At 35.7% G+C, this 23533-nt stretch overlaps 2 protein-coding genes and 3 long non-coding RNA genes across 6 annotated transcripts; 3 read left to right on the forward strand and 2 right to left on the reverse strand.

Annotated features, from left to right (window-relative positions):
- The first annotated feature begins 591 nt into the window (after positions 1-591).
- On the forward strand, positions 592-5679 carry LOC106165873 (mammalian ependymin-related protein 1-like). Its single transcript, XM_013544237.3, has 6 exons — positions 592-972; positions 1898-2008; positions 2616-2694; positions 3100-3273; positions 4166-4281; positions 4851-5679. The coding sequence occupies exons 1-6, from the start codon at positions 814-816 to the stop codon at positions 4878-4880; spliced, it is 669 nt and encodes a 222-aa protein (XP_013399691.2). The 5' UTR covers positions 592-813; the 3' UTR covers positions 4881-5679.
- A 573-nt stretch (positions 5680-6252) lies between these two features.
- On the reverse strand, positions 6253-8403 carry LOC147759502 (uncharacterized). Of its 2 annotated transcripts, none has more exons than XR_015331308.1 (4): positions 8264-8403; positions 7522-7668; positions 7149-7199; positions 6253-6834 (listed from the first exon to the last, which is right to left on the reverse strand). It is a non-coding gene; the product is annotated as an uncharacterized LOC147759502 (long non-coding RNA). The 2 variants fall into 2 exon arrangements; XR_015331309.1 differs by having other exon boundaries at positions 7493-7668.
- Positions 8384-23449, forward strand: LOC106166683 (mammalian ependymin-related protein 1). Its single transcript, XM_086996797.1, has 6 exons — positions 8384-8548; positions 14114-14224; positions 15117-15195; positions 15565-15738; positions 22175-22290; positions 22854-23449. The coding sequence occupies exons 1-6, from the start codon at positions 8396-8398 to the stop codon at positions 22881-22883; spliced, it is 663 nt and encodes a 220-aa protein (XP_086852923.1). The 5' UTR covers positions 8384-8395; the 3' UTR covers positions 22884-23449.
- LOC147759503 (uncharacterized) lies at positions 16425-19281 on the forward strand. The gene is made up of 3 exons (XR_015331417.1): positions 16425-16467; positions 17362-17491; positions 18199-19281. It is a non-coding gene; the product is annotated as an uncharacterized LOC147759503 (long non-coding RNA).
- LOC147759504 (uncharacterized) lies at positions 18834-21143 on the reverse strand. The gene is made up of 3 exons (XR_015331418.1): positions 20840-21143; positions 20335-20390; positions 18834-19840 (listed from the first exon to the last, which is right to left on the reverse strand). It is a non-coding gene; the product is annotated as an uncharacterized LOC147759504 (long non-coding RNA).
- Positions 23450-23533: the final 84 nt, after the last annotated feature.

Consider the following 23533-nt stretch of genomic DNA (forward strand, 5'->3'; position numbering starts at 1 on the left):
CCCACAGATCAGAACTTCTATATAGCAGTTTTACAATTTGAAAAATAAATATGGTAAATATTAAAATATTGTAATTATTTCTTTTTTTTCACGTATTTAATTATTCACTGATATCTATGAAATGACCAGGAAAAATCAGCGAAAGAATAAAAAAAGGTGACAATTAGTTAATGTACTAATATAAGAATTAATTAATGTACTAATATAAATTAATACCATTTTAAGATTTCTACTTTTTTGCCACCTTTTTTTCTTACATGGTATTTTAAATCATAATACCTTCTGAAAAACATTTATAATTAAAATTATCTGTCATTGTCATATCATGCTTTAATTTCTATAAATTGTTATTTATTAATCTAATTATTATTTATAATATCAATTAATCTTTTGTGTACCCAATTTTTTATAGCTCCAAATAAAGAGCTTGTATCATGCTCACTGGCATGTTACACAATATCTAAATATAAAGCCTGTAATACTTTGAACAACTCTATTTAATTATTTACACAAAATGCCAAACAGTCTTATCGATTCGGAGAAATAAACATTGAAAAAGAGGCAGCTGTCAGGAGAGTACGGTCCAGAGTCACGAGACCGGCATGTAGTGTTACAGTTATTTCCACTGGTAAACAAGCGAGATCTGACAGTGCGTTCAAAATAAATCCGACTCACTCTCGACTAACCTTCTGTTCACAAGCACGGATCAGCTGCCCGGCATTGCGAAACTACCTCTACCTATAAAAAACGGTGACACTAATAACCACAGCAGTTAAGAATCGACGCTCCTGACAGTGACAAGAGTCGAGTTTAATGAAGATGAAGACCGCCATCGCAGTATTCAGCGTCTTGATCATCGTGGTTCCTGCTATGTCCCAGCCTCCCCAGCCGTGCTGTACACCGCCGCAATGGGAAGGAAATGTCGCTCAAAGCCAGGGACAGAACGTCGCAGGTCAAGGGCACAGGGCCGCGGTAGGATAAAGATTATATAAGAAATATTGTTTGCAAATTTTTTTTCCTTAAAATTGACCCGAATATTAACAATCTCACGTTTCCGCTTCGCTAGCAGCCTTTATCATAAAGTTTATGACGATGCCGTTCACTAGCTAAAGCTGGTGTCACAGGAATGGAAGTCGGGGGCCCCATATGATTATGGTGTAGCTGCGGGTACACGATTAGTACAGTACAGCTAGGTTAGGGTTACACCCCATTTCCATAGATTTTTAGATCGATCTATCCCTGTGGGGAATCTCACTAGATTACTGTCAGCTTGGCCGGCTTAAGCGTCTGTCCCGCCTACTAAAAGCTGTAAGGGGGTAATTAACTACTAGTATGGTGCCCGCTCGGCTGACTGCAATTTATAGCGTGAACCCCCAGGGAGTTAGGTCGATCTAAATCTCTGGGAAAGCACCCTAAGTTGGGGGTAGTATATGGTCAAATGTCACCTGCACCAAGTAGTGGGAAGTAGACTACGTACGGTACGTGACAGGAATGGTAGTACGTCCTGGGGGGGGGGGGGGGGGGGGGGGGGGGGGGGGGAGGGGGGTGCAAGGGGCTTCCATAGTTAAATGCCCAACTTTTCACATAATACAGCAAGTACAGAGGTTAATTCTATCTCAGGGATTATAAACAAAATAACAATAATATAAAGAACTATTCTGCTATCAGTTAACATCTTTTAATCACAAATTTATTTGATATATATATATAACAGTTCATTTAAATGGTTTTCCAATATACCTAGTATTGTATATATACCATTTAATTATTCAAACCTTTTTATTCTACACTGTACCAGTTAAGAGGGGTCCAAATATAAGGTGATATATCAAAATGTATTCTAGTCAATAATACTTTCAAGATTATGAATATCATCCCATTTATTCTCTTTTTTCAGCAAATCATGAAGCTGTCCATGGACGCTAATCTTAAAAAAGTGGCTCATAGAGGTCAGTGGTACTATGACCAACAGGAGGGAACTTTCCAATTGCTACAGGATTTTAAAGCAGTAAGATAGATCTTTACTACAATGTTATACCAGTGGTTAAGACTTCTTTACCTCTTTAGACTTTACACAACGATTATAAGGAATTACTAACTATAAACAAGGACATTACATGAAGTTACCGAAAAAAGGTGGTGAATATTTAAGCGTCCCCAACTAGCTCATTGTTGTTGTATTTATGGACTTATTTTCAAAAACCTCATCAGTCATCTTAAAGGTACATACGAACTGAGCATCGGTGGAGCGTGGATTCCCAGTAACACATGTAAACCACTTCTACTATTTTCTAATACGACTCACATAAATTCGACATGCCAAGGGATACACTGAATAGATCACTCTATCAGCCATAAAAGACCTTTAGACTGCTCTTTTCTTTAAATTTTTGGTTGGAAATTTAACCTACTTTCGTGACCTACTTTTATGCCCCATTGACATACACCTTAGAATGCCAGCAGAAAATTCCGTTCAAACATCATTTTCGGGTAAAATTAAACAATGCCTTTTGGCAATTCTCTTAGTTATACTACTTGAAACTATATACTGGTATTTGGTTGATTTTTGTGACAAAAAATTGACTTTGTATGCATCTTTAATAATTTTCTTGCAGGGCGTACAATACCAGATCACCAATGGTGGTCCATGTGTTAAGAGCAAGCTGACACAACCATGGATGGGCTGCATCCCAAGTGTGTATAGCCTTTGACCTTTACCTTTGACCCTGACAGCTTAAATCTGTGCTCTATTTTGAATTATTAAAGAAATAAGAGGAGTTTGGGACTCTTTCATATTTATTTCAATACACAATTTTTCATAAGTCTTATAATAACTAAAATGTTATAGAAGCATTGCCATTTATTTTTTAAAAAAAGCTGAAATAAGCATTGTCATTTATTTTTAAAAAGATGCAATCTTTTCACAGATCATAATTTTGAAATGTCTGATTATCTAATAATTGAATTATAATTTATATTAATATTTTATTATCAGCAAAGGAAAACAGTGGGGGGAAAGTATTTGTTAACAAAAAAATTCTTTCACCAGTTTAACATATTTGCAAAGTCAGTGAAAATCATTATTCTATATAATCACAGAGACTTCCAAATTCATGGGCAGTGCTGTGTTGGGACTTGGTGACGATAGCATTAAAGTCAACAACTGGGCCATCTTCATGAACTCCAGCTCTCTCATGGGGACGTCTTACACACAAGTCACTGCCAAAGACTGCGTTCCCATTGGCAGCACGTTCCAAGGATCAGCTAAAGGAGGTAGGGCTGCATTATCTTTGATAACCTTGAGAATGCCAGTCAGAGCCTAAGAGAAAAGTGGCACTTTTCTGGGGGTGAAAACTTGTGCATTTGACATGGGGTGTTATGTTATCATCTCCTCCCCACACCTCCCCCACCCCCCACCCCCCCCCCCCCCACCCAAAAAAAAATAAGAAGAAGAAATGGGGTAGGGTGATCCATGCTCAAAATCATCTGACCCCATGTTTGCCTTATTTGTCCTTATCAGTGATTAATTAGTACCACCAGCGTGTATGCTGGCAGTTCTCATGGTTTTAGTTAAACCCTTCTCGTACAGCTCCGCCGGCTCCGTTGGCTCCGCAGGGTGATGTGGGATACAAGTCACCGTTATCGCTTCTCCTCCTAGACTGCAAGGACCTGTGTCCCCATCTCTTTGATTTAGGTCACATATAATCTCAACTTAAACCCCCTGTTTAAAGGAACTGTGGGGAAAATTACTTCAGAAGTCTGACCAAAAGTCATGTGGAGATTCCAAATATGCCCTTGGATTTGACTTTAGACCTTTATTTCAAGGTCAAATGGGCCAAAATTTTTAAAAAATTGGAAATTTCTACAAAAAATATTTTTGTACCAATTTTCAGAAACTACGCAGACCTAAGCTCTCATATTATAGTGAGGGGTTACAATCAGGAACTCCTTTCATCTTTGGGAGTTTGGGGTCAATCGGTGCATTTTCATGGGAGAAGCAGCCATTAGATACCGAAACTGAAAACTCTCTCTAATTCTGGAACTGTAAATGCTAGAGACTTTTTGTTTTTTGCAAAGGCGGACAGGTTCCAATGCCGAGCCCTGTAAGCCCCAATTTCATCTCTGCTAGTTAAATAACGTTTTTTTTTTTCTGATGAACTTTCAGTTGGCATGATGTCGGTGCAAGGAGTGACTAATGTTTCAGCAGGAATCAAGGACCCCAGTGTCTTTTCCTTGCCTGCAAGCTGCCAGAAAGCAAAGGAGGCAGATGAGAAGGACAAGGTTACTAAACTCTTGACCATTGTTAGCAAAAATGTTCATTAGCTTGGTAGTTGGGTCTTATACGTATGATAATTTTCAAAAATGCGGTCAGTTAGTAACAATATCTGCTGACATCAGTCTGATGAAGGCCTGTGTCCAGGTTGACTGTAAGCTTACAGTATGAAAATATTTCAGCTTGTGTTTTATAAGTATCATGTATGATCTTAAATGTCGTATTTTGTCCAGGATAGTAAATTTTCATCCCTGTACAGATATTCTAATATTGTCTATGGAAATGTGAAGTATTTTATCCAAGATTTTGTCGAAGACCAACTCACACTACATATCAAACAATTTGGTTATGTAGACCTAATTACGTGTGTGGGTGTGCACGCACACACCTAATTAGGTCTACATAACCAAATTATGTGTGTGTGGGTGTGCACGCACACACACACACAAGGGGGCATGCAATTACAGATGCGCACATCTTTAATTTGACGTCTTTTGCAATGAAACAACACTGACAATACAGGGATAACAAAGAGTGTTCAAGTTCCTTCAAAATTTCCTTCAATTTTGTCTTTCAGGACAGCAGCATGGACATCCGTCTGTTCTAAAATGTCTGATGGCATGATAACATTTCTAAGGATCACTGAGCACTTCACTTCTAACAGAAAACTATCAGAGGACTGTTCATTAGACACCTGTCCACATTTTTTTTTATCATAAGTGTGCAAAATTCTTAAGAATTATTGCTGCATAGCTGATGTACTTTTTTTTCCAATATTAGTATAAACTTCTCTGAAATCTCATGCATAGTTTTGTTGTTCACTCATGACATTCCCAATTTTCACACAACATTGAATGATTTTGTGGCATCTGATAAGTTTTAAATTTCTAACAGTTCCTAAAATTATGAAATACTTAAAATTTTGTTGTGAATGTCAAACCTACGAGGCTACGAGCACATATCCATATCCAAGAAGTTACTATAAAGGAATGCGAAAGTGAATGTCACAGTGATGAATTAACAGACTGAGTGTTCTAAGTTTTTTTTTTTTTTTGGTTTTTTGAGCTTATTGCTACTTATAAACATGTATGTTTATATATTCAAGAAGTGTACACAAAGAATAACTAAGTGAAGTAGTTAGCAATCTGTGCACTAAATATTTTTAAGAGTATGCCTGTGACCTCAGTTGCAACTCTATATTGGGCTTGGGTGTTATTATCCCAAAAGATCAAAATGGTGTAAAAAGTGTCATAATTAAGAGATACATTTGGTTTGTCTGTGAGGTTTTAATAATACTATTGTCTGTAATATTTTGATAAGAACATTAGGGGGGAAACAATTGATACATTTTGTTTAAAATAAAGATGTATCAGTTATATTAAAAATAAACATTTTCTACAAATTTGGTAATGTGTTTGGTATTATGTTCTGCTGCTATCTGTCCACTTTAATTTGTAACCTATTAGTCTCTCTCGCACACTCTTGCTCTTTCTCCAGTAAAGGTAGGTAGTTCAAAATCCAACATTTGTATTTAAATAAAAAAGCACTCCCATTCTACCGTCTTGCTCTCCAACTGGTGAACACAAAGACTGTTGTAAAGAAATTAGATTACACCTAATGAAAATGAATTTGTAATGATATATGTTCTGTTATCAGCTCAACTAAAAACAAAGTGAAAAAGCTACCAGAAGCCAAGCACACACATTAAGCACTCTCAAACTGCTCTAGGTGATTGCAAAGGAATAAAAACAACATCAATAAGGGTTTTCCTGGGGTCAATCATAAATTTTTCCACATACAATACCGATGCCTTTTTCACATTTGGTAAAAAAAGAATAAATTTCCTCAATTTAAGAGTAGCTAATGCTTGCGTCTAATAAGCAAGTTTAATCAAATTATATGTTCTACAGACTAATTTGTATGATGACGATGAGGGGTTATAAGGAATAAAGACATACTGAATAAAGAACTTTGAAACCTGAAGATGATATTTGCATTTATTGATCACACAAAGTGGAAGTTTTACAAAAAATAATTAGAAACTGCATGTTAAATTTTGCATTAAAAAGGCCATTTTTATACTTGCCTGACCACTATTCTTTCTTTAAAGAAAGGTGAAATTCAATTCAAAGACCTCATTCTAAAATAATGAAAAATTGTTTTTCCCACCAGAGAACTTATATAAACTTCTGACAGAATCAACATTTTAAATTGTTAATTCATTTTTCAAACATTTTAAGAGTAGTTATCATTTATGGATAAGCTATAATTAATATATATATATACCAGATTCTTGGTCCATCAAAACCATCATGTAATATTCTCAAATAATATATATGCTCTTCTTGTCATGCATATATATCCTACTAAGTACAATCATGGATACGTGGAGTGAAATATGTAGACGTCATATTGAACAAATTAATTAAATGATTAATCAATTAATAACATAATAAATCAATGCTCATTACATTAATAATTATCACTTAATTGTTGCTTATTCTGTCTTATCTGTTGTGGTACTATTGGACGGGTGACAAAATTCTGGAACAGTTAACTCCCTGGAAGCAATGGAGAATAAATATGTTTTTTTTGTTTTGTTTTGTTTTTTTGGTGGTAAATTTAATCTTAATATGTAAATACAGCCAATTATGAGTCACAATGCAAAATTGTAAATATGTAAATATGTGTGTGTATGTGTGTATGAATAAATGAATAAATAAATAAATAACGAAAAATGTCAAATTGTGATGCTCTCTGCAGTCTCGATCCATATATATATATATATATATATATATATATTTTACATAATTACAATTATCTAAATACACATTTTATGTTTACCTTTTAATTGAAAAAGAAGAATAAAACTCACTTTTTTATCCTGTCCAGAAGAACCACTTTTGTTTGTTTTTCCACTCCAGGCCTGGAATGGTAACCATGACAACAGACTGTGAAGAAGCATTCTTTCTCATCAAAGCCCAATCCCCGTGTTATTATATGTTACATGAGCTTAATTATTACATATGACACTTACGTACCCCACAGATAAGAACTTCTATATAGCAGTTTTACAATTTGGATAACAAATATTAAAATATTGTAATTTTTTTTTTCATGTATTTAATTATTCACTGATATCTATGAAATGATCAGATGAAAATCAGCAAAAGAATTAAAGGAAGAGACATCAATTTATAAATGTACTAATTTAAATACCATGAGAGATTGTATGGGGAACGTTAAACTTAATTGTTTTAAAGATTTCTTCTTTTTGGCTGCCATTCTTTTCCTTGCAGTGTGCCTCTGTTCTGCTCTGGGGTCACCACTGGGGCAGCCATGTTGACCAAATGACCACTGTCCAAGCGAGTCTTAAACCTGTGGCTCAGATATTACTGCAATGATTAAAACGGGAATTATGTACAACAAACTGTCGATCTGTCATATATTGACATCTACCAGTATATGATCTGTCATTTTCATTTCATAAATAATAGAAATAAACGATTATAATTAAGTGGGCTGTTAAATCATATAATACCTTCTGAAAAACATTTATTAAAATTTAAATTATCAGTCAATTTCATATCATGCTTCAATTTTTAATTTTTATAAATCATTATTTATATAGTAGGCCTATATTAATCTTAGTTATTAATTATATATCAATTTATCTTTTGTGTATCCAATATTTTTTATATCTCCAAATAAAGTGCTTGCATTATGCTCCCTGGTATGTGGCACAAAAATTAAATATATTGGTTGTAAACTTGTAATGCTTTGAATAACATATCGGAAATATACCTGATACGATTAGTCTCAATTTAGCAAATTCTTACACAGAAATAAACATTGAAAACGAGGCAGCTGCCAGGAGAGTACGGCCCAGAGTCACAAGACCGGCAGGTAGTGAATTACAGATATCTACACTGGTAAACAAAAGAGATCTGATAGTGCGTTCTAAATAAATCCGACTCATTCTCCACCAACCTTCTGTACACAAGCACGGGTCAGCTGCTGGACATTGCGAAACTACCTCTACCTATAAAAGCAGCGACACTAACAACAACAGCAGTTAAGAATCGACGCTCCTAAAAGTGACAAGAGTCGAGTTTCAACAAGATGAAGACCGTCATAGCAGTATTCAGCGTCTTGATCATTGTGGTTCCTGCTTTGTCCCAGCCTCCCCAGCCTTGCTGTTTACCGCCGCAATGGGAAGGAAATGTCGCTCAAAGCCAGGGACTGAACGTCGCAGGTCAGGGGCACAGGGCCGCGGTAAGATATTATATAGATTAAATATAAGAAATATTGTCTACGTATATTTTTTAATTTAAGATTAAAATTGACCCAGGTATTAAGAATCTCGCGGTTCCGCTTCGCTTGCTTGCATACTGCAGCTTTTATATTATGACGATGCCGTTCACTAAAGCCGGCGTCACAGAATGGTTCGAAAAAGAAGTCGGGTTATAATATTCCCATATAGGCCAGTAAACGAGCATATTTTCCCCATTGAGGTTGGAAAAAATTGGTGACAAAGGTTTCTCAACTGATTCTGGTCCGTTGAAGGCCCAATATAACCCAAAAAATTTCCCCCATGAATCCCCCCATGGCAAAGTCCTGTTTTCAGCGAAAATCCAAAATGGCCGCCATTGAATGGGGTGGGTCACCATGAAGTCCATATCTTGGGAACACAATGTCACAAAAACATGTTTAAAGTATCAATTCCTACTAAGTGAGGGATCCCCAATCTTTTGCAACCACTTTCAAGGTCACAGGAGGTCAAGGTCATGACCTAATCACAAGATCTTTACATTTTGCGAGCAAAAAAATGACTTGATGTCCATATATTGGTAACCTAATGTCACAAAAACATATTTTAGTCTTATTATTGAATAATGCACTGCCAATCTTTTGCAAATTTATTCAGAGTCATTAGAGGTCAAGGTCAATTTCAAGGACACTGCATTTTTTGAGCAGAAAATTCCCATATTATCTAAACCTTAGTAATTGGATGTCACAGAAGCATGTTTAAATATCATTTCCTACTAAGTGAGGTTCTGCGAATAATTTATAAATGCTTTCTAGGCCACCAGAGGTCAAGGTCATGACCTTATTTTCAAGGTCATGGCATTTTTAGCTTGAACAAAATGCCATCATGTCTATATTTTGATAACCCTATGTCACAGAAACATGTTTAAAGTATCGATTCATACTAAGTTACATATTGCCGATCATTTGAAACTATTTCTAGGATCACCACCGGTCAGGGTCATATCCTAAGCTTATAACAAGGTTGTCACAACATTTAAGAAAAATTGATTTTACACTAATCAAAAACAACACAGGTGATTGTTTAAAGAATATTTCATTACAGAAAAGGCATCGGCACTACTGCATAGTACTCATTTAAATCAATGACATTCGGTTTACAAGGCTTAAGGGTATACTGTACCCATTTCAAAATCACTAAGTGTTATACAGATATATGTTTAAATAAAGCTGTGTTTTACATTATACAGGAACTAAAAGTGAAAAAAAAAAAAACATCAAGTACCTGAACCTTGTGTGAATATCCCACTATATGTCAGAACTACATTGTTCAAAACTTCCTATTCTATTGCAGGGAGGAGTCGAGCAATGCTTTGTGCTTTTTTCCCCCCAAGATAAATTACATTTCTTCAAAAACTTCAGATACATGTGGGAGACCTTTAAAGCTTAATAACATGATATAAACTTGTTTCATACTGGGCAAAGACAGCCTATTACACAATAACCATTGTAGCCTCACATAAGACATGTAAAAAAATGGAATATTCAAAATCTTATTACAGCATTCTGTAATACTGCAATGGGGGAATTAATTCATTTGGGTACATAAATATTTAGCTAAAATATTATGGAATTAGAAATGAGGACATTTTATATTGGCCACAGGCTGGGGGGGGGGGAATATAACCAGGTGGAATGGCACCTTTTTATGGTATTTATCTTCTTGCCCAGAAGACAGGTTGCTACACCATTTGAACATCCGTAACCGTTTCTCTCTAGCTTTTAAAAACCATCAAATGCTGATTTCTCATTGATATACACTTCCAGTGCTTCTCTCGAATCTTCAAACTTACTAGCCACAAGTTTATCACAATTGCTAGCTGTGGGTCTCTATACTAACAGTAGGTCTACATGTTGTTGTGGCATAGCAGTGTTAGGTATGGGTCAAATAAAAGAGTCCCTTTCAGAGAAGAAATACATTTTCCTGGACAAATTCAAGGAGCAATTTGACTGCATGATAGACAGTGGTTAAAAGGCAAATGTGTCCTCTGCAGATAAGTTGGACTATTTACTTCAATGCAACTTGAGGATAAGGCAGTTTGCATTAATGCACAACATTCAATAAGCATTTATTACCACCTGATCAACTGATATTTGTTAGAAGGCTATTTCTACAAGATGAGCTTCAAACTGAAGGATACAAAGTTAGATCCTCGCCCACAGCTACAACTGTTTGTACGTCCCTTGTCCTTGGTGCTTTGACCATCAAATACAGGCCTGTAGCCAGTGGCATTCTGGGTAAAATGTTATCTAGGTACACAAATATTTCTAGGTCCACTTTTTCAGAAAAAGCCCCCCTCCCCCGTTTTGAGACTGCTAGCTTGTCACAATGACTGTCGAATGAGATGCAGCAAAGTAAACCAAGGATGATGGTGAGAGCCTGTAGCCAGTTTCCTATCCTAACAGACCTGATAAAAACTTCCAGTTTGCGATCATGTCTCAGTACTAGTTCTATAATCTGACAGGAGCTGGCATGATATGAAAACATATAACTACTTTTGACACAGATGAGCACACTAAAAAAACAGCAGCTTCAAAGTTTGTCGACCAAAACATATTACACTTTCTAATAGAGAGTTCACTTGTGATGAACAAGTTCTCCTCAGCAAGTGGCCTGCTGCTTATTTCAGAATCCCACTGCAGGACCAAGAATTGGGATATTTAGGAAAACAGATGCTGAAATGACGCTCAAAAGGCACCATCTACAAGTTTGTCTTCACACAAGACAAGTTACTAATTTTCCACTCAGCACATTAAAATTACCCAATTAACCCAAGTATCGGCTTGCGACAGCATGCTCAGTAGGCTTGGGAGAGGGTATAGCTTTTAGACCTCACCCATCCATGATGGAGCAGAGTCGGAGCTATAGGTATTGAATCAACCATTAAGAATCAACACATTTTACCATTGGCAATTCAGTAATGGCTAGCCTTTGGTTGTCATAAAAGCAACCAAACAAAGATACTGATAAAATGGGCAAATAAATGTGTTTTATCCACTATCTCCTCTCTACAACGGCACACAGATACTCCAAAGTAGATCATACATACAAAGGTGGGACAAGAAGGCTTTAGGTCAATCATTGGGCAGACAAGAAGAGAGCTTATGCCAGTAGTACCTGTATTAAAATGAAGTATTTACATCAAACAACAATGGGCTCAGGTCGCTCTTTAAAATGTAACATTTGTCATAAAGAATGGAAATGCATATTTTGCTCTTAAACAATCTTATGTGTTGTACTTAGATCACCCTAGAATCAAATTTTCATTAAATTTCATGATGACCTTGCAATAAGGTCAAGCCTGTACCTCCTAGATTTTGGAAATAGTTGCAAATGATAAACAGGACCCCATTTACAAGGCATTATTAACACGCTAAACACGTTTCTGTAACATTTGGTAATTGAGAAATTATGGAATTTTGCTTGAAAATCTCACGACCTTGTAATTAGCGGTCATAACCTTAACCTCTGGTGGCCTTTAAATTAGTTGCAATTGATTGTTGACTTCTCATTTAGTAGGAATTGATACATTAAATATGCATGTTTTAGTGACATACGGTTACCAAGTTATAGATAATATATAATTCACTTGGAAAATACCATGCCCTTGAAATTTTTTCATAATCTTGGCCTCTGGTGACCTTGAAAATAGTTGCAAGTGTTTGGCAGTGTCCCACTTGGTTGATATTGTTTCTTATAACATGTTTCTATGACAATGGGGGAACTGTCATAAAGATATTATTGGTTTTTTGCTCCAAAAATGCTTTGACCTTGTAATAAGGGCATGACCTTGACCTCCAGTGACCTTGAGACTAGTTGAAAAATATTTGGGAGCACTTACTTAGTAGGAGTTGATACTTAAAACATGTTTCTGTGACATTGGGAAACTGTCATATAGACATTACGGGTTTTTTTCCTCCAAAAATACTTTGACCGTGTAATAAGGTCATGACCTTGACCTCCAGTGACCTTGAGACTAGTTGCAAAAGATTGGGGATCACTCACTTAATAGGAGTTGATACTTAAAACATGTTTCTGTTACATTGGGAAACTGTCATATAGACATTATGGGTTTTTTCCTCCAAAAATGCCTTGACCTTGTAATAAGGTCATGACCTTGACCTCCAGTGACCTTGAGACTAGTTGCAAAAGATTGGGGATCCCTCACTTAGTAGGAGTTGATACTTAAAACATGTTTCTGTGACATTGGGTTCCCAAGTTATGGATTTCAATTCCACCCACCCCATTCAATAGCGGCCATTTTGGATTTTTGTGGAAAATGATACTTTGCCATGGGGGGATTCATGGGGGAAATTTTTTGGGCTATATTGGGCCTTCAACGGACCAGAATCAGTTGAGAAACCTTTGTCACCAATTTTTTCCAACCTAAGTTGTTTATTGACTGGCCTAATATGATTAGGGGGTTTAACTGAATTGCGCAATACAGCGCAACACAGCGCAATACACTTGAAAAAACAAGTCCAGTTGCAATTACAGAAAAGAAACGGTCATTGCCAGCAAAGTACGGTGATATAAAAGCCAACTGTATTACTAGGGAATTAATATTGTTGATAAATCTGTGCTGTTTTGCACTGTACTGTGCAATTCAGCTATACCGTATGATTAGTAAGGGATAGGGTTATTGGAATATTGGGGTCAGTATATGGTCAAATGTCACCTGTACAAAGTAATGAGAAGTGGACTAAGTACGGTTCCTTGCAGACCTCCATTCCTGTTACACTACTGTGACAGGAATGGTAGCCTACGATGGAATTCTAGGATCATAAGGGGGGGGGGGGGGGGGGGGGGGGGGGCAGGGGCGGGGGGGGGGGCGTGGGGGCGAGAGGCTTCAAGGTGCTTACCATAGTTAAATGCCCAACTTTTCAAATTATACAGCAAGTATAAAGGTTCTGTCTGAGGGGTTGTAAACAAAATAACAATAATATATTAAAGAACTGTTAATTCTGCTATCAATTAACATTTTTTAATCTCAAATTTATTTGATATATGTATCAGTTCATTAAAAATCGGTTTTCCAATATACATATATACTTAATTTGTACATATTTAGTAAATTACTGTATATACCATTTAATTATTCAAACTTATTTATTCTGCACTGTACTATAATATTAAGAGGGGTCCAAATATAAGGTGATATATATATATATATATATATATATATATATATATATATATATATATAATCAAGAATGTTAATAACTTAGCTTCCTCTCTCCATTTTATTTTTAAAAAAGCCCTACGGCCTCAGGGCCGAAACGGCCGTAGGGCTTTTTTTTTAATAAAATGAAGAGAGGAAGCTAAGTTATTCACATTCTTGATTATACCAGCTCCCCACGGGCTGCCGCCATGGGTGGAGCACTTTTTCATGGTGTTTTGACTTATTTCTCCGAGATATATATATATATATATATAGCAAAATATATTCAAGTCATATTATTACTTTAATAATTATTAATATCATACCATTTTTTTTTTTCAATTTTCAGCAAATCATGAAGCTGTCCTTTGACGCTAATCTTAAAAAAGTGGCTGCTAGTGGTCAGTGGTACTATGACCAACAGGAGGGAACTTTCCAAGTGCTACAGGATTTTAAAGCGGTAATTATTTAAGACAGATCTTTACTACAATATTATACCAGTAACAGCATGGTTACAGATCAAGTTTAAGTTTATCATTTTGATTGTTAAAAAAAGTGAATTGTTTGCTAAGAAATTACAAATGCTTTTGCTTATGAAGCATAAGGTTTGTTCCTTCATCAAAAGGATCAAATTACCACTGAATCCTTATAGTTTTTGACAAGTTATGTATGTGATCAAAGTTTTGGGCTGTTAGGCATGTCTGTTACATGTGGGTACAACTAAAAATTATTTTTTCTGTTTAATATTATTGAGTTAGACAGTCTCTTTTCTTAACTACCGTCATATATAGAGACGATGAACCTATTTCTGATTATTCTATTTTTTTAATGATCATCGTATGTATAGTTCATTTCCATGCATGCAATGGACCCAGTATTTGTAACTGATAATTATGATCATTTTTATTTTTACTGTATACCTAAACATACTAAGGGGTAGTGCAATGAAATATTCAAGAAATAAAAATGAAAAAAAAAAATTGCACACGTACCCTTATTTGAGGACATTAAAATATTTACCAACATTTTTGGTAACTTCACATAATGTACATACGTGTTAACATTAATGTGTTATCCAACCTAAAAGCGAACAATGGTGTTCATATTCCAAGCCTGTTTGTTACTTCTATTTGTTGCTAAATTTGCGCGGTTCCAGACACCTTGAAAATACTACTTTACCTCTTTAGACTTTACACAATGATTTTTAGGGAATTACGAACTATAAACAAGGACATCCGTTTACATGAAGTTACCCAAAATGCTAGTGAATATTTTTAAAAGTGTCCCGGACACCTTGTTGTTGTATATACAGACTTATTTTCAAAAACCTCATCTTAAAAATTTTCTTTCAGGGGGTACAATACCAGATCACCAATGGTGGGCCATGTGTCAAGAGCAAGTTGACACAACAATGGATGGGCTGCATCCCTAGTATGTATAACCTTTACCTTTGACCCTGACCTTTGGCCTAAATCTGTGCTCTATTTTGAATTATTAAAGAAATATGCGGCATTTGGGACTCTTACATATTTATTTCAATACACAATTTTTCATAAGTCTACTAACTAAAATGTTATAGAAGCATTAATTGTCATTTATTTAAAATAAGATATAATCTTTTCATGGTTCATTATTGTGGAACATCTGATTTATCTAATAATTTAATTATAATTTATATTAATATTTTCTCTCAGTAAAGGAAATCAATGGTGGAGAAGTATTTGTTAACAAAATATTCTTTCAACAGTTTTCCATCTTTGCAAAATTAGTCAAATAATCATTTGTATGTTTTAATCACAGAGACTTCCAAATTTATGGGCAGTGCTGTGTTGGGACTTGGCAACGATAGCATTAAAGTCAACAACTGGGCCATCTTTGTGAACTCCAGCTCTCTCATGGGGACGTCCTACTCACAAGTCACTGCCAAAGACTGTGTTCCCATTGGCAGCACATTACAGGGATCAGCTAAAGGAGGTAGGGCAGCATTATCATTGATAACCCTGAGAATGCCAGTCAGAGCCTAATGTGAAAGTGGTGCTTTTTGGGAGAGAAGACTGTGGTGCATTTGACATAGGGTGTTATATTGTCTTCCCCTCCCCTCCCCTCACCCCCCCCCCCCCCCCCAAAAAAAAAAAAAAATAGGGTAGGGGTGATCCATGCTCAAAATCACTTGGCCCCATGTTAGCCTTCTTTGTCCTTATCACTGAATAATTAAAAGGACACAAAAGAGGATTTTCGCGCCAAAATTGATTTATCCTGATTTATCCCGAGGTTAACACTACTTTTCCGCGATTTACCAACCTTTAATCTATCATTCCCGGCACTCGCCATCGCTCTGTAACATTTTTGGAAAATACAATAAAAAGAAAAGCGGAGGTTTACCAACAACCACCTCCATTTTCATAATTGAGCTCTCTAGACTTCCGGATCTCACGAGATTCTCGTATTGCGACCTAGTTAAAACCAGTTCAAGCTGCCGGGAAAGGACAACGTGAAACAGGAGGCTCAGTCATGCTGGGAGTCCTTCGAAGAAGCAAAGACAGATAACAAAAAGAAAAAAGAAACAGCCTTTACAAAAAACATGCGTAAAACAGTGTATCAGCAAATGTACGACAGGCAAACAATAAACACCGGCGAGGAAGAAGGCAGATGAAAACCTGCTTGGGTGGCCAATGGCCTGGCCGCGAAGTATTTACTGGATTTGTGAGTACCATTTACAATAATCTTTGAGATAAGACACCAGTAAAAATATTTATTAAGCACAGAGATTTATGTTTATTTACGTGTGTTCGTTGTATATCTTAACGATTGTCAGGCTTGTCTATCAAAATATGCCATGAAATTGTAACTAATATGAGTGGTATCGATGACAGAAATTGCAAGTGTTGCTCATATGTCGACTCTGACAGGGTTTGGGTTAGTTTATAGAGCAAAGAAAGTTTAAATGAAAACGGACATGGTGGGAGATACTAGTCTCATTACATATACATTACAGTGACCAGGGCGAATTTTTGACTTACCGAGGGCACATTTCTTGTGCCTCTAACATCTAGGCATACCACAGTTATTAAGACATATGACAAAGATGCTATTTCTTTAGGCATCTAAATCCCAAAATGAATGTGCAGAAGCTGTTATTGTATCTAAGTTTAACCCAATGTTAAATGGCATGTCAACTATAAGTGAAAATAAATAGTAGTATTTTGATTTTATATTTTAAAGACAATTTGTCTCCTTTTTACATTAAAAATAAATAAATCAGAAAGGGGATATTGCATGTTTATGTTTGGTACATCTCTCTAATGTATTAAATAGTCCAGAGTAATAATTTAGATCATACAATTTTAACTTCCAACCAGTATTTCGGAGATTAAACCAATATGAAGTGATCAAGAAACTTCAAAATTAAGTTGTAGTTAATACTAGTGCAGTTGAAGATGACAGTCTAGATAATTTAAGGAATCATATTGAGAAAAATGGCATTTATACTTATTTCAGTTGAGTTTTATACTTATTTCAGTTATGTTTTTACATAATTTTTCTCAAACTCGATTATCTTATTTTATGTACTTTTGTTTTTTTTTTTTTTGGTTGCAGTATCAAGGTAACTTTTTCCTATGGTATGCCTGAACTGGAAGAAGTGCAGATGGAAGAGGAGGAAGATGCTGAAGAAGAGGGAATTAAAGGATCCTGATGATCCAACATGGGACTAAAACATGTCTTTAGAGTAAGCAGAATTTTAATAAGCTGATATTCACTCCTCATATATTAGGCATATAGGTGCATGATTTCTCTTTTATCAATTTTTTTTCCAAATTGGCGCCACATAATGTAAACATAATGCAAGACTCTATTTCCTCCGTCAACTGAAACGAGCTAAGCTTTACCAAAGTATTGTGCACTCAATTCTAGAATATGCCTGCCCTGTGTGGCATCCAGGACTAACTATAGAGCAATGCAAACTCTAAGAGACTGACCAAACTCGTGCTTTGAAGATTATTTTCCCTGACCTATACTATGATGAAACCCTGAACCTGGCATATGTGTACTTTAGATAAACGAAGAGATCTGTGCAAAACTTTCTTTTACAAAATAACTGAATCCTCTGACAAACTGAATCACATCTTTATTGATCAATCCAATCGTCTTTTAAGATCAAACAATAGTAACAAAGTGCCACAATTTAAGACCGACAGATTCTGATGCTCTTTTATTCCGTATGCACTTTTAAATTTCCAATAGTATTATGTTGTCTTTTATCCTAAGTACAATAATTTTAAAGTTCAATTAGCAGTCTTTTAACTCAGTTTTATTCAAGCAAATATTCACTTTATTTTCATTATAATTTTTTTAACACTATGTACAACTTCAACCCACTGGGTTGCAATCTTAATAAATTATTATTATTATTATTATTTTGATTTGCTTTTTTAGACCTAAAGGTTATGAGCAACTGCCAGTATGATGTCCTGAAGAAGAGTTTTTTACATGGAAGAGGAACTCCATGGCTCTCCACCGAAAAAAGATGAACTTTTCTTGAGGGTCCAAAGCAGGGACGAGTTGGATAGTGAGAGACTTTTCCTGACTTTCGAGTGCTGCTTACAGGATATATTCAGTGAACTCATCTTGCCAATGTGACAAAGCATAATCTGCCGACTTCAAACCATCTAGCACTTACATGTATGCTATAATGCAGACAGATTGGAAATCAAGGTGGTCTTTCCTCCCAAACCTAAGTCATATGCCTGATATTGAGAATAAACCATTTTGGTCCAGCATTTACTTCTTAAATCTAAATGACATCAAATGTATTATGGAATATGGTACTGGTGGCATATTGTGATTACAACTTGATTTTAAACCAGTGTGATGTTAGATTTTGTAAGATCACCAGTTGCAGTTTTGTGACTTTGTTACAGCATAAAATTCTGTATTTGGCAAATGACTGCATGTCATTTCTTTTAAGACCTACAAAAATGGTTTGAGTGAACACTTGTGCCTGTATTCAATTCTCCACTCAGCCATTATTTAGAATTCATGCAGGGAAGCTATGCCTGTATTTTTTAAAGAAATATTTATACCTTTCTATTTATTCCCTGCACATCTTGGAAAAGTATGTGTGAATATCTTACTGATGAAACAATTTATGTTTGTGTAAGTTGGGTTGGTCCTTTCTTATGACACATCCCTTTGCATGGAGACAGCTCACATGAGTCAATACACTGACAGAGAGGGGGATAATTTGTTGATCTGCAATCCTCATGGGTCTGCATGTACATCAGACTCTTAACATGATAGCCTGGCTATTAATAAGTCTCTCTCAAAAATGTTATCATACTATAATGTGTACTGCACAATGTGAAAGTTTGTGAATGCTTGAATAGAAGGCTTATTTATGAAGATGGCATTAATGAGTATGAAAATAATTATGCATTCTAGCTTACAGAATCTGTGTATGTCTTATTCATTACATGTGACAGGTAATAATAAAGATGATTTGGCCAAATTCCAAACTTATGTAGCAAACTTTGTTTATTCTTGTATTTTTGCCAAATATAAATAAAAGATGTTTCAATATTTAAACTTTTATTTCATTCATAATCTCTACCCAGTTGATGCTTCATTGATACTGCAGCTTATGCTTTGTACATAACAATATGTTAATTAATAATAACAGTTGGATAGTACATGTTAATTTACTAAAGGGCTAGTTCTTAGAAAAACATGTTCGACATTAAAATATATTCTAAAAAAGTTTTCAAGTATTGCATTAGAATTGAATCTTTGGATGTATTTGACAAAATTATAAAATTATTGAAGAGTTGACAATGCACAGAAAATAAAGGCCTTGAGGCTCTCGCTGATCTCAGTCTTGTCACTTTAAATACATGTACATGGGCATTATAATATAAAACTGTTCACTCGGTTTTGGTAAAAGGTGGTGGATCATGTGGTCATCGCTGCAAATTTTTTGTAGCAGTCTTTTACACAACTTGTCACACCGACATGGAAGTGATGCAGTATTGTAAGATTGGAGTGCTTCCTGTTATGAGTTTTCCAGACATAACTTGAGGCACTGTATTAGTAAAATTACATAAAATGGTTATAAAGAAAAAAATGTATTGATATTATCATAACAGCACTATTCTTTAACAAAAATCAACAAATTAGAGGGCATGATCACTACATGATAACCAGCTTATTATAAAGAAGCAAGTCTGATTATGGCAAAAAAAAAAAAAAAATTAAATTTAAATATCTGCAGCTGCATTAAATCATAAAGGCCACAAGAAGAAATAACATAATCACACATGGTTTCAAAGAACTGATGTAAAAAAATCACACTAATATTCCCCACTTGGAATTAGAATTTTGACTAGCTAATTTACTACAGTAAAGTGCTAAACCGTACCAAATGGCACTGTTCACCCTCTAAAATACCAAAGTTTTAAGCAGGCCCAGGACCCCACGCCAACTAGGGGGGGTGGGCTTTGCATCCGCGGACCCCCCCCCCTCCTTTCAAATAATCCTGGATCCGCCCATGTTATACTGCTAAAATTATTAACATACCTGATCTCTTCACTCGTGCTTGAAGGGGTGTATCACCCAATTCCTCCTCTGAAAGGCTAAAAAATCATTCCTTATAATCATATTCATTGACAATATTATTAAATTTACAAATAAGCTAACGTAGTTACGTGCCGTACAAAGAACACCCTCTAACCCCACTAGTACTCGAGTTACATTGTATATCTCATGGGATTCCCCTGCGAGAATATGGTGTGAGGTTAGTCTGTAAGTACTGGTAGATGACCACATTGAGCAGAAAAGGGTATTCCTCCTGCTTTACAGAACTATACACCTCAGGGGTAAAGTGCACTATCTCGCTTCATATACAATGTAACTAGTAGTACGTACCCAGTCCAGTGCGAGTGATTTGGCTGCGAGTGCGTTACCCGAGGAAACGTTAATTATTAGCAGTTATCTACGCTTTTTAACTTCCTCTGCCAGAGATTTTGATTTCCACTGCCATCTTCCCATTTTAAAGTACTTTTGGTAAATATAACTCGCTTACCTGCAAAGATTCGGTGAGCAATTCCTCTTCTCCTTCACGTCCACGCTCACCTTCGAAACGACATGCTGTCTGCATTGTTTACATTTCGTATCTGAGTCGAGAAGCCGCGTTATTTCAAACTGTGTCAAGATGGCTGACGCCCGGGGTTCGAAAGTGGACGGTGAATATGATTTTTTTTTCGATATTGATTAAGGCCATTTACCTGCCATTTTATGCTTTACCCATAGCAATTGTTCTCAGATAAGTTAAAAAAGAAGCAATCCATGCACTAAAAAGGCGTTTTTAATCCTATTTTTTGTCCCTTTAACACAGGTTTTGTTTGTAAGGGTTTCACTGTTGTTTCTACTGAATATTTTTTGTTAATTTTTAATTTTACTATAAATATGCTGCCCAGAGTGCAAGTTTGTTGTAGGTCATTCCACAGGAAAATAAACATTTGAATCAAAGTGACAAAAACATTTTGTGTACTCTTTGCTTAATTTTGACTTGCCTCATTTCTCTGTACAACATAACCTTCCAATTAAAGGAAAAAATCAATAGTAAATGAAAAATGGTGTAAACCAGTTGTGAAGTAAGATAATGGAGTTGTTGCTGACATGACAAAACTGTTCACTTCCCTTTAGCCAGAAATGACCCTTACATGCAATGTAATCTGCTTATAGGACCTAGTGTCAGGAAAGAAAGTCTTTAAGATTTATGTGGAAGTCCTTCATCATTTTTTTTTTTTTCATTTTTTTTTTCATTTTTATGGAAACATGCCCCCCCCCCCCTCCCGGCCCGCGTAGTAGCTGTGCACCCTCAGTGTTTTCATTTTTTTTTTTTTTTTGCAAAAGCCAGGGCTAGACACTAACAGGAGGTCATAATTTTGATCTGATCAATTTAGGATGCAACTTGTCCAACAAAACCAATAATTTGATCCATTCATACCTCTCAGTGAACTTTGTAAGTTAATACATGTCGCCATACTTGTAATGTATTTATTACCAAGATGCTCAATCAAATGAGTCGGAGAAATGCACCCTAAGTGGATTAATCATATAAAAAGTCTGAACTCTTGAAGAACGCTATCCACTGTTGATGGAATGCACTATCCTCTGGATAGCTCTATCTGGAGGATGGCGGTCATTTTTATCCATAGGATAGCACTATCCAGCCTTGATGAAACCGGGACCTGAAGGTTTAATCTTGCACATAAGTCTGATTTAACATAGTTTCAAACAGCTGGGCTTTTCCCTGTCCAAACTGAATTTTTACCTGTTCCGGAAAGGCAAGCCCTGTAAGCTCCAATTCCATCTCTGCTAGTTAAATAACATTTTGTTTTCTGATGACTTTCAGTTGGCATGATGTCGGCACAAGGAGTGACTAATGTTTCAGCAGGAATCAAAGACCCCAGTGTCTTTTCCTTACCTGCAAGCTGCCAGAAAGCAAAGGAGGCGGATGAGAAAGACAAGGTAAACTCTTGACCATCATGAGCAAAAACGTTCATTAGCTTGGTAGTTGGATCTTATAATATATATGATAATTTTCAAACATGTGGTCACTTAGTAACAATTATATCTACTAGTACTGACACCAGTCTGATGAAGGCCTGTGTCCAGGTTGACTGTAAGCTAACAGTATGAAAATATTTCAGCTTGTGTTTTATAATTATCATATATATGATCTTGAATGTCATATTTTGTCCAGGATAGTAAACTTTCACCCGTGTACAGATTTTCTAATGTTGTCTATGCAAATGTGAAGTATTATATCATTTGTCACTAAATTTACCCAAGATTTTATCGGAGACCAACTCTGACTTCATGAATGTCCAATAATTGGGCTATCCAGACCTAAGCACTCACGCGCGCGCGCACACACACACACACATGCACACACACAAGGAGGTATGCAATTGCAAATGCCCAATCACTAATCATAAATTTGTTAACATTTGCCATGAAACATAACTAACAATACACTGATAACAAAGCGTTAAATTTGCTTCAATATTCTCTCATATTTTGTCTTTCAGGACAGTGGCATGGACATCCGTCTCTTCTAAAATGTCCGATAGTATGATAACATTTCTAAGGATTGTGGAATGCTTCACTTCTAACAGAGAACTATCACAGAACTGTTCATTAAGACACCTGTCCACATTTTACAGATCACTCTGCATAATTCTTTAGAATTATTGCTGCAAAGCTGATGTATACTTCTTTTTTTCGGTTTATAAGCTTCTTTGAAATCTCATGCATAGTTTTGTTTTCACTTATTACATTCCAAATTTTTCACAATATGTACATGTACATTGAATGTCCAACTTTGTAGCATTTGATAGGTTTTTAATTCTTTAACAGTTCCTAGTATTATGAAATACTTAAACTTTGTCATTGTTAAACCTACGAGCACATATCCATATCCAAGAAAGTTTACTATAAAGGAATGTAGAATTAACTGTCACAGTGATGAATTAACAGACTGTGTTCTTTTATTGTGTGTGTGTATGTGTGTGAGTATGTGTGGTATTTGAGCTTATCGCTATTTAGACATTTATGTTTATGTATTCAAGAAGTGTATAGGAAAGGGTAACTAATAAATGAAGTTTTAGTAAAAACTATAGAAGAATATTGCTTAATGAGATTGAAAGACGTTTTAGTGATGAGAATTGGGCAGAATAATTACCGTAAATATAAACTGATCGTGCCAATT

The sequence above is a fragment of the Lingula anatina genome, chromosome 10 (genome assembly GCF_051362555.1).
Source record: "Lingula anatina isolate TDL-2025a chromosome 10, LinAna3.0, whole genome shotgun sequence".
NCBI classification, from domain to species: Eukaryota; Metazoa; Brachiopoda; class Lingulata; order Lingulida; family Lingulidae; genus Lingula; species Lingula anatina.